The 13,262-nt window shown below is 40.0% G+C and overlaps 1 protein-coding gene across 46 annotated transcripts in view; it reads right to left on the reverse strand.

Moving 5' to 3' along the window:
• The window catches only part of atp2b2 (ATPase plasma membrane Ca2+ transporting 2), a 172,394-nt gene that overhangs the window by 110,458 nt on the left and 48,674 nt on the right, over positions 1-13,262 (reverse strand). For 45 of the 46 annotated variants that reach the window (XR_015501989.2, XR_015501988.2, XR_015501986.2 and 42 more), the window contains exon 2: positions 4,802-5,333. Coding sequence is in view for 38 of the 46 variants with exons in the window: in XM_087272464.2 (XP_087128590.1) it covers positions 4,802-5,000 (199 nt within the window). In the remaining 8 variants the exon portion in view is untranslated. 46 annotated transcript variants of the gene reach the window in all.

Consider the following 13,262-nt stretch of genomic DNA (forward strand, 5'->3'; position numbering starts at 1 on the left):
AGAGGTGTCCAAACTCGATCCTGGAGGGCCGGTGTCCTGTAGATTTTAGCTCCAACTTGCCTCAACACACCTGCAAGGATGTTTCTAGAAAGCCTAGTAAGAGCTTGATTAGCCAGCCCAGGTGTGTCTGATTGGGATTGGAACTAAACTAGGCAGGACACCGACCCTCCAGGACTGAGATGGGGCCCTGGTATATACTAATATATGGCAGTCAAATAGTCAGTTCTGGACAAACTATGGTTCAAGACAACAGGGTTGATCAGATAAATGACCAGGCAATTGTTAAAGCTCTGTAAAAGCAGGTGGATCATCTTGGGTAGCTAGTGGGGGACTTGTACCAGCTTAGGTTTAGCTTAGGTATGTCCTGTCACCAGTTGTATAAATCACTATGTTAAGAACAAGACATTATAAAAAAAAAATGTTGGGTTGATATAACCCAATGCTGGGTAAAATATGGACAAATCCAATCACTGGGTTACAAAGTTTCATTAAAATTGAATTGAAAATATGAACCCAATGCTTCGGTTTCTGCCACAGTCTGAAGACATGCGCTATAAGTGAATTGAATAAGCTAAAGGGCATCCGCTGTGTAAAACACATGCTGGATAAGTTGGCGGTTCATTCTGCTGTGGCGCACCAGATTAATAAAGGGACTAAGCCAAAAAGAAAATGAATGAATGAAAGAAATGAACCAGACATGGGGTTTGTCCATATCTGAACCCACGTTGGGTTACAGCGGCCCATCATTTCTTTAGAGTTTAACTAGTTACTATTCATGAACAGTAAGATAATGATTACCTATAACAGGGCTCACAGGGAATCAGCGCACACAGAAATCCGCAGATTGTTAGCCCATCATTGAGTCTATTTATTTGCTTGTGTAAATGTGTGTACATTTATATTTATTCAGGTTTTAATTGATTTCAGTAATGTTACTGACTAATATAAAAATGTTCATTTGATTTATTTACAATTCGAGTCATATTTTCTGTCTTTTAGTAGATCTATTATATGACAGACTTTACATAATAAGTGGATCTAGATGGATTTGCATTGTAGACATTAAATAAGTTTAAAAGCTCTTATTTTGTATTTCAGTTTAGTTTCCTTTAGTTTTTAGTTTCGATACCTCCAAAATAATTCTGCATGAATCCCCAGATATTTTCCAAAATTCAGAAATAGCAAAAAAAAATGTCTGCAGATTCTACCTCTAACTAACCGCTAGTTAAACTGTACCAGCTTAGGTTGATGTGTGTGACCAGATGCATGTTAAGAACGAGACATTCTAACAATTGTTGGGTTGATATAACTTAATGCTGGGTTAAATATGGATAAAACCAACCATTGGGTTAAAAAGTGTAATTGCAATTTAATTGAAAAAATGAACTCAACATCAGGTTTCATTCAGGATTCATAAACTAATTTCGAGAGGATCACATGCTTATGATTTATCACGGCTGGTCCCGTATTTTGCTAATCACTATCTTTCAATCATATGAGCCCTAAGCTACTATAAGAACCGCAGTTTTCAGTTCACTTTATCTTCGTTTGGAAGAAACCCCCCTCCTCCCCTATTCTCCTCCTTTACTTCTGATTGGGCGGCACGGCGGCCCAGTGATTAGCACTGTGAGCCCCACAGCAAGAACACTGATCCCATGGTCCCATACGGCCGGTGAGTGTTTCTGTGAGGAGTTTGTATGTTCTCCCCGTGTCCGCGTGGGTTTTCCCCGGGTTTTCCGGTTTCCTCCCACCATTCAAAGACATTCAACACGTATAACAATCAAGCATTTGTCTAACCCCTCTGCTCCTTTAGCTACCGCAGTCAGGGAGTTCTGAGATCCACCGAGCTCAGGCTCCCCTCTCGCTCTGCCTACGGGAGGAAGCCCCGGGCTCGAGGATCCCTTGAGCTCGGGGCTCTCTCCCGGGACAGCATGCCAAACAAGCTTTTATAAATCATCAGCTAAGTGTAAACTCTTGAACTAGAGGTTAGTTAGGGGTCATTAATATGTCGGTCTTCCTGAAATGTAAGATGATAACTAACATCTAGTTAATCTGTACCAGCTTAGGTTGATGTGTCCTGTGACCAGTTGCATGTTAAAGAACAAGACAATCTAAAAAAATGGTGGGTTGATATAAGTCAATGCTGGGTAAACTATGGACGAAACAAACCATTGGGTTAAAAATGGCCATTTAAATATAACTGAATTAAATGAACCCAACATCGAGTTTGTCCATATCTGAACTAGAGCTGCACGATACATCGTCTCAGCATCGAAGTCGTGTGATGCAAAGCAAAAAAAAATAATAATAATTATATATATATATATATATATATATATATATATATATATATATATATATATATATATATATATATATATATATATATATATATATAACTGCTATATTATTTTATTTATTGTAAAGTTAATTGTTGGTAATTATTAAAACAAGTTTATCTTATCCACAATTTCTTTGTTTTATAACATGTTTATTTTTTTAAACCATTCGGGGGTTTAGTGTTTAGCTGTTTTTTATATTTTTACAATTTTGAGACAAGATATTTCCTTCTGTTTTGTAATTGTTGTAATAAAAAAAGTTTGTAATTGTTGGATAAAAAGTTAAATGACTTATTTTGTCACTCGTGTTAAATTCCTAAATGTGTCATCTTTGCATTCACCAAATGAGCTCACCTTTATCACAGTAAAAACAACATTTAGTATTAAAATCATAACACATTAGATCCTCCATTGATCTGAATTCACAGTTAAGTCATATTTTTCATGAACAACCCAAAAGAAACTATAAAAATGTTTGTTCTGTGTTTTTACTTATTAATTTTTTATATTCTATGAAAATGCTTAAAATGACCCGAATTATTATAGAATTATTGATTATTTAATTTTTGAGCAAGTCAAAACTTATGATTCTGAATTTCTAAATATCGCAATATATATCACAGGGGAAAAAAATATCGCAATGTTCATTTTTTCCAATATCTAGCAGGTCCTAATCTGAACAACCCGGGCTCATTGTGGAAACGTAGCCCCGCGGACGTTTCTGTGGACCGCCATTTACGTCCCAGGAGGTACGTATTCGAGCGGTTTTTGTTTTCGCGGATCCGCGAGAGGCCGCTGCGCACGCTTTTTCGCGTCTCGGGCGCCTCTCTGGAGCGCGCGCCGTTCACGCCCGCGCCGTTCTCGCGCAAAAAGCCGCCGGATCAGCCGAGCGACGGTTCGAAAAAAAAAAGCAAAAGTCGTCGTCTTTGATTTCGACCGCGTTTTCGGATCCCGTCGCGTTCTCGCCCTTATTTTTCGGACTCGATCCGGTCGTCGACCCCGCGGCCGGCTCCTCCTCATCCGGGGCCTCCGCTCCGCCGACGCAACGCTGTGAGCTAAGCGGACATACTGGTTGCATCGGAAAAGCCCTCCACTCGGAGGCGAGCCGTCAGTTGGCGAGCGCGAAGAGGAAGGGCGTTCGCTCGAAAAAAACTAAACGCGGCCTTACGTACCTCCGGCCACATAAATCGCGGTCTCCAGAAACGTCCACGGGGCTACGTTTCCAGAATGAGCTTGGGTTGAATCTGAACCAACGTTGGGTTAAAACGGTCCATCATTTCTTTAGGCTTTAACTAGAAATTATTTATGGGTAATTAATATCTTAATATACAGATTCAGATCAGAACAATCTCTCTTTTCTGACTTATACATGTTGGGACCAGTCTTGATTAAAACTATTTGGTAACTAAATTATAATACTAGTTTATGCAACCGGCAGCAGGTTTACCATAAACTAACATACAGTAGTGTTGCTTTCTTGTTCATTGGTAAAACGTAGGTAGTCTATTTGACGCATGGATGCTGGAGGTCATAACAAGACAATATAATACAGCAGACATCTAAAAGAGTCAAGCTGCTAAATCATTCCTTGTGCCTTTCTAAAAAAAAAACAGCACCACAGAAGTCACCTTGTAAAATGTGAGATAGAACCCCACATGATGGTGCATGATGGTGCTGAACGCTCAATGCAGGGAAGCGCTGACGGTGTCCGGAGAGAGAAAGCCTTACAGCTCAGCTTATTAACAAGACGAGATGTGACCATTTGTCTTCATTATCATGTCACACTCGGGGTGTCAGCACAAGTCACTCCAGCAGAGCCGAGCAACAGCCTGCTCCTAAACACACTCCTCTAACACTCTAACACATCGCTCGCAGAAGCAAGATGATCCCGTCCTCCAGGCTGACGGATGTATCAATCTACTGCACTATAGTGCTGTCGTAGGAACCGCATCTATACTGAAGGACTGGATTCTCATCGATAAAATATATCTCAGAGGATGTTTAAGATTCACAACATGGTTACACTGGAAATATGTTCAAGTATATCAAACACACATCCTCGTTTCAAACGTCAACGCATCTAACAGGAGATCAAATGCTGCATTCGCTGGAGAGCACAGACACTCCGCTGTCAGACCCTAACAAATCATCAAGACACAAAGAAGACGCCAATCAGAGCGTTTTTTTCCTGTCGAAGCACTGAATTAATTGTCAAATTGCAATGCATTTTCTAATTCAGATCAGAAAGCATGCACGGCATCTTCTACCTAGCAACACTATCATCGAACAAAGTAGCAAATTTAGTTTGACCCCTGCGCTGTTGCCTGGGAGACACATCCTAGCCGAGCAGCATCAGCAGCAGGTTTGAGGAGGGAACAACCTGTCTCGCAACCACACATGGCAATGATTAGCATGTGAAAGAGTGTCACTGATGGTGTTTAGTGCGTGTGACACACACTTACCCTCCGTCGGCGAGGTTTTCAGCCGCTGGCACAGTCCCTCAGTACCTCCATAGTCCTCCTGTATTTTGACCACTGCCTCCGTTCCTCGGAGCTCCATGAGCGAGCGCAGCTCCATGAGCGAGCAGCCAAATCCCCCTTCATGGTTGCTGTCGTTTCTTTGGTTCTTGGTGTAAAAATCGCTATTGGTCATGTCCCCCATGGTGGCGGAGTATTGCTCGGTAGCTTTTCTTAAAGACGGATGAAAAAAAACGCAGAAATTAGGAGTCCCTGGTGCGACCGGAGAACAGGTGTCTCAAACGAAAACCCGCAACGCAGGACAGAGCGTAAGGTGAGAGAGGAGGGTGAAGAAAAAAGCAGATCGAGTCCGCTGTCTGCGATTCAAGCTCCGGTATGTTATGCAAGACGGCAAGATCCCGGTCCTGAGGACGTCCGCGCTCACCACGGCTGCAGACCGGCGTCGCTCCATACGTGGTTTCCCATTCTACCTGCTTCCCGTCGGCTGCTGTCTACATGGTGATCCGCTCCATTACTCCTTCAGAGACAGAGAGAGACACAGAGAGGAGAACAGGAGGGGAGGGAGGGTGAGCGAGGGAGAGAGAGAGAGAGAGATGAGTGTTTCTCAGAGGTGCGAGCAGCACAGAAGTGAGCGAGGCACTAGGAAAGCACGGCACGCGGCATTGTGTCGTCAACGCATCTGCATCTCACACACACAGAGGCGGGGGGTGTCCATCTATCTATTCCTGTGATTCTCCTCGTCATGCATTGCTGCGACGTGCTGCGCTTTGATCTGACTAAATGCAGAGCCGTGTACATACTGAAGGGACGAGTGAGTGTTTACAGCACGCGTCTGATCTCAACGCTGCGCATCAAAGGGCTCGCTGCCGCTCTCCAGAAATGCGGGCGATGCATCCCACACTGCAGCAAGCTTTGCTGGAGGGCAGCAAGCGAGGCTACAGGATTATATAATGCATCCATGTTAATGCATCGAGCACCAGCTAACTAACTAGGGGGCGATTCTCAAGTGATAAAGTACCACTGAAAAATCCTACCAGCGATGTTTATTAATGCGCTGTAAACGAGTTTTAGTAGCATCTCTGGGATTTACGACATACATTTATTTTTCAGTACAGAAACAGTAGCTCGGTGCTTTCAAAATGGTGTCGCTTTTCCAGCAAGCTACTGTTTCCAATTAAAAATGGTGTAGCGTGACCGGAAGAAAAAATACAGTGCTGCCAGGGTTCAACGCTAAGGATTTTCTCTACTGGGCCGATCCAGGCCAGTGGTTGATTTTTACTTGCCCTGCAGTGGCGGAGCTAGAATTTCTTACATGGGGTGGCCTGGGGGTGGCCACTGCTATTTTAGGGGGTCCACACACACACACACACACACACACACACGAAAGTGTTTAGAAAACTAAAATCTATTTCATTAGCAACAAATATATGAAAACATAATTATTTACTCATCATCTACCCTGCTGAAAATCCAGCTTAAACCAGCTTAGGCTGGTTGGCTGGTTTTAGCTGGTCGACCAGGCTGGTTTTAGAGGGGTTTTGGCCATTTCCAGGCTGGTTTCCAGACATTTCCAGCCTGGTCCTAGCTGGTCAGGCTGGAAAATGACCTGCTAAATCCAGCTAAAACCAGCTTGACCAGCCTGGTTTAAGCTGGATATAGCTGGTTTTGGCTGGACTCCCAGCTTGGCTAGGCTGGTCGAGCTGGTTTTAGCTGGTCATCTCCCAGCCTGACCAGCTAAGACAAAGGAATTGCTCACAAACGAATCGCTCCCTCCGTCAGTATGAGAAGTGAAAGCAGGAGAGGAGCTGTGTTTCAGGACATGATTAGATCAAATTTAACAGGGAGGGTGGATAGTACATTTCTGTACACACAAACACAAGCTTTTTGTCAGGAATGCCCGTGCGGTCACTGATCCATCAATGTAGAAAAGTGATGTAAAATTATAATTTTCATAATTAGAAAATGAAAATTACATACTAACATCCAGGAAAACTCCCGATCATAGATATGTGTGTATATGTGTATATCTCTGGCTTTGGATGGCCACAGTCTTCCACTGTACCTTGGTCCCGCATTCATTTCAAAGGAGCGCTACCCTGTAGCAAGATGGCGGCGCTATTGACGCATTCCGTCCAATAGACAACAATAGGCCAGGCGACATCTAATGTCTATATCTATGGTCGTGTGCAGAGGAAAGATGGCTTAAGCTCTTTGTCTGCACTTGAAACGCGAAACGCAGCGCTCAGGAATGGTTTAAAACAGTTGTCATGTCATCTTGCTGCAGTAAACAAAGCCAATTCCGTAATGCTTGCCCCGCCTTCGCGCTCTTCTTATTGGCCCACCACTGCTCTAGCACTGAAATATCAGCTGTCAATCACTCAGTCAATGACTTCTGGCTTGGGATGACAGAGAGAGCTACTACCGCGAAAAACTGCAAAGCGCTGAAGATGAGGGATTTCGTTGAGACATATTTTCCTCACGCTTGCATATATATATTTTTGCTTGCTAGTTTGATTAGTGTTGATTTCAAATGCAATAAATATGTTTTTATAAAACGTGTAATAACGGTGCTTATAAGTCCGAACAATTTTTTGCTGATGCGCCTACATTTTTTAAGTTAGGAGCACCGGTGCTACCAAGCAAAAAGGTTAATTTCGAGCCCTGTGACAACTCTTTTTTTCAGTTTCTTAATTTTGTACCCATGTAATTGTCTGCTTCCAAGACTTCCCTGCTGAAAAATCCAGCTTAAACCAGCCTAGGCTGGTTGGCTGGTTTTAGCTGGTCAACCAGGCTGGTTTTAGAGGGGTTTTGGCCACTTCCAGGCTGGTTTCCAGCCATTTCCAGCCTGGTCTTAGCTGGTTAGGCTGGGAGATGACCAGCTAAAACCAGCTTGACCAGCCTAGCAGGCTGGAAGCCCAGCCAAAACCAGCTATGTCCAGCTTAAACCAGGCTGGTCAAGCTGGTTTTTGCTGGATTTAGCTGGTCATTTTCCAGCCTGACCAGCTAAGACCAGGCTGGAAATGGCTGGAAACCAGCCTGGAAGTGGCCAAAACCCCTCTAAAACCAGCCTGGTCGACCAGCTAAAACCAGCCAACCAGCCTAGACTGGTTTAAGCTGGATTTTTTAGCAAGGAGAAACAGACGTTTTCTTTTAGCCTCATAGTTTGATGTTGCCGCCATGTTGCCATATTTATTATTACACATATGGTTGTTATTAGATTACGAAAACAATAACGTGCTCATCGTTACTGGCCAACAGGGGTCAGTAACAATATTGTCTACTGTTTAGAGTGTCTTTCACGCTGGCCCCGGACCACCAGGCAGTCCTTACTGTTGAGCCCTGGTTGGCCCAATGGAGTTTATTTAAAATAGGTTTCTAATGTAGTTTAGACAGCAAATATGGTAATTTCAACAGGTTTTAGTTAACAGAGGATAAAGAAGATTTAGAAAAATCATGTTTATTATCAACAGGATTGTGTATATGATTATAAAAAATGTGTCATGTAATGTGGGATGAAAAACAAAAGCTAATGTTGAAATCAGCTTTGTATTATTTAAGTAAAAAAGGTTAGCCAATCAACCTAAATACAATCATTTATAAAGATAAAGCTATACATTGCAGGGCTGCTCAACAGATGACACCAGTTTGTTTGCTGATTTATTTATTAATGTAAGTATTTATTTATTCATGTATGCGCGCATGTATGTTAAACAGACCCTCTCTTAGCCTTCAAAACCAAAGTATCTAAAAATTCTTACATCAAGAAGCATTTTAAAGAGAATTATAAAATATTGTTCTGTTTTTAGAAATAATGAGTCAAAATTAAGCGAGTTTTTCATTTTCAAAACAATCTAATCTACCAAATGTGTAAGCACAATATTCCTATTTCAAACCAGAAATAAAATGATCTCCATTGGCAGATTAAAACCTCACTTAATTCTGACTTATTATTTCTGAAAGAAAAGCAATATTTGACACTTCTTTAAAAAAACACTTCTTAATTTAAGTATTTTCATATATTTGGACTAGAAACAAGACAAAATCTCCAAGTATGAAACGTCATTTTGTTGTTTATTGCAGTGTTCTTTTATTTAAGACAACCTTTTCGAAGTAAAGTCAACTAATCGATGATTAAAATGAGTGTATTTACAGTTAAAGTATGCATTGTGTTGTATTTTATGTCTTTGTTAAGCTGTTTTGTGAAACTGTGTGTCGTCTGATAGAGGATGATTCACATCTCAGTAGGATTTCCCTGCCGAGATGAAGCATAAATAAAGTCAACCACAGCCGCTCTGCGCTCTTTGACCAGCATCTCCTCTTTCCTCAAAGCAGTAATATAATAGTTGACATGCCGGAGCAATCTGAGGAAGTGCAGGCATTTCCATTATTCATGCCGGCCTGTAATTATTTAATGAGAGGCCTATAATTGTTGGAAATGGACAGGAACATGTCGTTTTTATTATTTCTAGCATTGTTAAATCGGGCTTTATGATGATGATCAACATGAAAAAAAAATACTACAGTAAATATATATTTTTTTCATTTATTAACTGATTACTAATAATCACTAATAACTGGGTTATTTCGAGGGCGACACAGTGGTGCAGTGGGTAGCAAGATCCCCTCACAGCAAGAAGATCGCTGGTTTAAGCCTCTGCTAGGTCAGTTGGCGTTTCAGTGTGGAGTTTGCAAGTTCTCCGTGTTGTCGTGGGTTTGCTTGGGGTGCTCCGGTTTCCCCCACAGTCACTACAAGTAACTTTTATTCTGAACCTTGGACCTTATACCAATAAGAAGACCAATAGCGGCCCATATTAAAGCTAATTTAAATATTATTGTCTGTTATTTATGTATTGTCATGAATAGTATTTTATAGCTTGTGGTATTTTTCTGATTGGGAAATCCTATTGTGTGTAGATAATGCCTTCAAGACAGATTTATTTATTTAGCCTAATGCGTTTGCATTTAAGATCCAAAAGGGCTCAAAGTTGTATTTTTGTGTGAGGATTATCCGACTGGACAAAACGTGTAAGTGTCATGAACATTGCTTGAACACAGAACTTATTATTTGCAATCTTCTAAAAGCCTATAGGAAAATCCTAAAGGGATTTTATCAAGGGAACCAGTTTTATGCTAGCAACTGATTAGCCTACAAGGTGACATCATAGTTCCTCCACTCTATGGTTGGCTCTTGTAATCTGTAATGTAAATCAGCAAATGCACTTCCTGTTTGTTTTCAGTTAAATTCTCAGATTAGGCCTGTCTGAGGTAGAGGGCGGGGCTAACTCACTTAACCACGCCCCTCCAGGTGTCTGTTTTGACATCAAACAGAAATAGTGGGAAGAAGGAGGAGTCTGGTAGGTTGTAATAACCCTCCTCAAACCCATTTCCCCATCTTTCTGTATGAAACACCTACTTTACTACATCCAATCAGCTTGCAGTAGAGAAAATAAGCCACGCCTACTGTCTACTTATTTAATATTCCATTTCTTTAAGAATTGCAGCACAATATGAAAAAAAAACAACAGTTTAAGCTTCCAGTTCAGTTAAAGGGGGCGGGGCATGTCAGACACTAGAGAGCATTTGATTGGTCAGATATTTGATGAGAAACTTTGTCACTGTTATGCACACTGACACTAACATCTAAACAACTTTATTTTAATCTGTCTGCAGCTTTAATTGTGCTGTGGTTTCTCATCAGGCACGAGAATGCGGCTATTTCTGAAACAAACAGCCGAGCATGAAAGCCTGCCACTGGAAGTCATTTTGGTGTTAAGGGTAAAGAGATTGCGAGGCTTTTCTTCAGAGTGGTCTTTTGTCTGCGGCTCTTTTGAAGAAAGCAGCGATCGCTCCGGGGTTGTCAGGCCTTTGCGGAGCGTGCCGGATAACACACACACATGACTGAACTCACACCACACAAGACACACCGCGGTCTGAGCGATCACCCTTTTGTTGCCGCCAAGAGCTTAATGCAGTCTGTCCCTCAATGCCAGATCTGCCAAGAGCAGCCGAGAGGAAAAGCTGAACAGGTGAAGGCGTGCAGAAGAGTGTTCATACAGCGGAAAGAGCCATTAGTTGACTTTACTTTAATAAAGTGAGTAAACCTGTTGCTGTTAAAGCGATTAGTTGACTTTACTTTAATAAAGTGAATAAAGCTGTTGCTGTTAAAGCGATTAGTTGACTTTACTTTAATAAAGTGAGTAAATCTGTTGCTGTTAAAGCGATTAGTTGACTTTACTTTAATAAAGTGAGTAAAGCTGTTGCTGTTAAAGCGATTAGTTGACTTTACTTTAATAAAGTGAGTAGATTTGCTGCTGTTAAAGCGATTAGTTGACTTTACTTTAATAAAGTGAGTAAAGCTGTTGCTGTTAAAGCGATTAGTTGACTTTACTTTAATAAAGTGAGTAAACCTGCTGCTGTTAAAGCGATTAGTTGACTTTACTTTAATAAAGTGAGTAAACCTGCTGCTGTTAAAGCGATTAGTTGACTTTACTTTAATAAAGTGAGTAAACCTGCTGCTGTTAAAGCGATTAGTTGACTTTACTTTAATAAAGTGAGTAAACCTGCTGCTGTTAAAGCGATTAGTTGACTTTACTTTAATAAAGAGAGTAAACCTGCTGCTGTTAAAGCGATTAGTTGACTTTACTTTAATAAAGTGAGTAAACCTGTTGCTGTTAAAGCGATTAGTTGACTTTACTTTAATAAAGTGAGTAAACCTGCTGCTGTTAAAGCGATTAGTTGACTTTACTTTAATAAAGAGAGTAAACCTGCTGCTGTTAAAGCGATTAGTTGACTTTACTTTAATAAAGTGAGTAAACCTGTTGCTGTAAAGCGATTAGTTGACTTTACTTTAATAAAGTGAGTAAACCTGTTGCTGTTAAAGCGATTAGTTGACTTTACTTTAATAAAGTGAGTAAACCTGCTGCTGTTAAAGCGATTAGTTGACTTTACTTTAATAAAGTGAGTAAAGCTGTTGCTGTTAAAGCGATTAGTTGACTTTACTTTAATAAAGTGAATAAAGCTGTTGCTGTTAAAGCGATTAGTTGACTTTACTTTAATAAAGTGAGTAAATCTGTTGCTGTTAAAGCGATTAGTTGACTTTACTTTAATAAAGTGAGTAAAGCTGTTGCTGTTAAAGCGATTAGTTGACTTTACTTTAATAAAGTGAGTAGATTTGCTGCTGTTAAAGCGATTAGTTGACTTTACTTTAATAAAGTGAGTAAAGCTGTTGCTGTTAAAGCGATTAGTTGACTTTACTTTAATAAAGTGAGTAAACCTGTTGCTGTTAAAGCGATTAGTTGACTTTACTTTAATAAAGTGAGTAAATCTGTTGCTGTTAAAGCGATTAGTTGACTTTACTTTAATAAAGTGAGTAAATCTGTTGCTGTTAAAGCGATTAGTTGACTTTACTTTAATAAAGTGAGTAAACCTGTTGCTGTTAAAGCGATTAGTTGACTTTACTTTAATAAAGTGAGTAAACCTGCTGCTGTTAAAGCGATTAGTTGACTTTACTTTAATAAAGTGAGTAAAGCTGTTGCTGTTAAAGCGATTAGTTGACTTTACTTTAATAAAGTGAATAAAGCTGTTGCTGTTAAAGCGATTAGTTGACTTTACTTTAATAAAGTGAGTAAATCTGTTGCTGTTAAAGCGATTAGTTGACTTTACTTTAATAAAGTGAGTAAAGCTGTTGCTGTTAAAGCGATTAGTTGACTTTACTTTAATAAAGTGAGTAGATTTGCTGCTGTTAAAGCGATTAGTTGACTTTACTTTAATAAAGTGAGTAAAGCTGTTGCTGTTAAAGCGATTAGTTGACTTTACTTTAATAAAGTGAGTAAACCTGTTGCTGTTAAAGCGATTAGTTGACTTTACTTTAATAAAGTGAGTAAATCTGTTGCTGTTAAAGCGATTAGTTGACTTTACTTTAATAAAGTGAGTAAATCTGTTGCTGTTAAAGCGATTAGTTGACTTTACTTTAATAAAGTGAGTAAACCTGTTGCTGTTAAAGCGATTAGTTGACTTTACTTTAATAAAGTGAGTAAACCTGCTGCTGTTAAAGCGATTAGTTGACTTTACTTTAATAAAGTGAGTAAATCTGCTGCTGTTAAAGCGATTAGTTGACTTTACTTTAATAAAGTGAGTAAACCTGCTGCTGTTAAAGCGATTAGTTGACTTTACTTTAATAAAGTGAGTAAACCTGTTGCTGTTAAAGCGATTAGTTGACTTTACTTTAATAAAGTGAGTAAACCTGCTGCTGTTAAAGCGATTAGTTGACTTTACTTTAATAAAGTGAGTAAATCTGCTGCTGTTAAAGCGATTAGTTGACTTTACTTTAATAAAGTGAGTAAACCTGTTGCTGTTAAAGCGATTAGTTGACTTTACTTTAATAAAGTGAGTAAACCTGCTGCTGTTAAAGCGATTAGTTGACTTTACTTTAATAAAGTGAGTAAAC

The sequence above is a fragment of the Danio rerio genome, chromosome 11 (genome assembly GCF_052040795.2).
Source record: "Danio rerio strain M-AB ecotype USA chromosome 11, GRCz13ab, whole genome shotgun sequence".
Taxonomy (NCBI): Eukaryota; Metazoa; Chordata; class Actinopteri; order Cypriniformes; family Danionidae; genus Danio; species Danio rerio.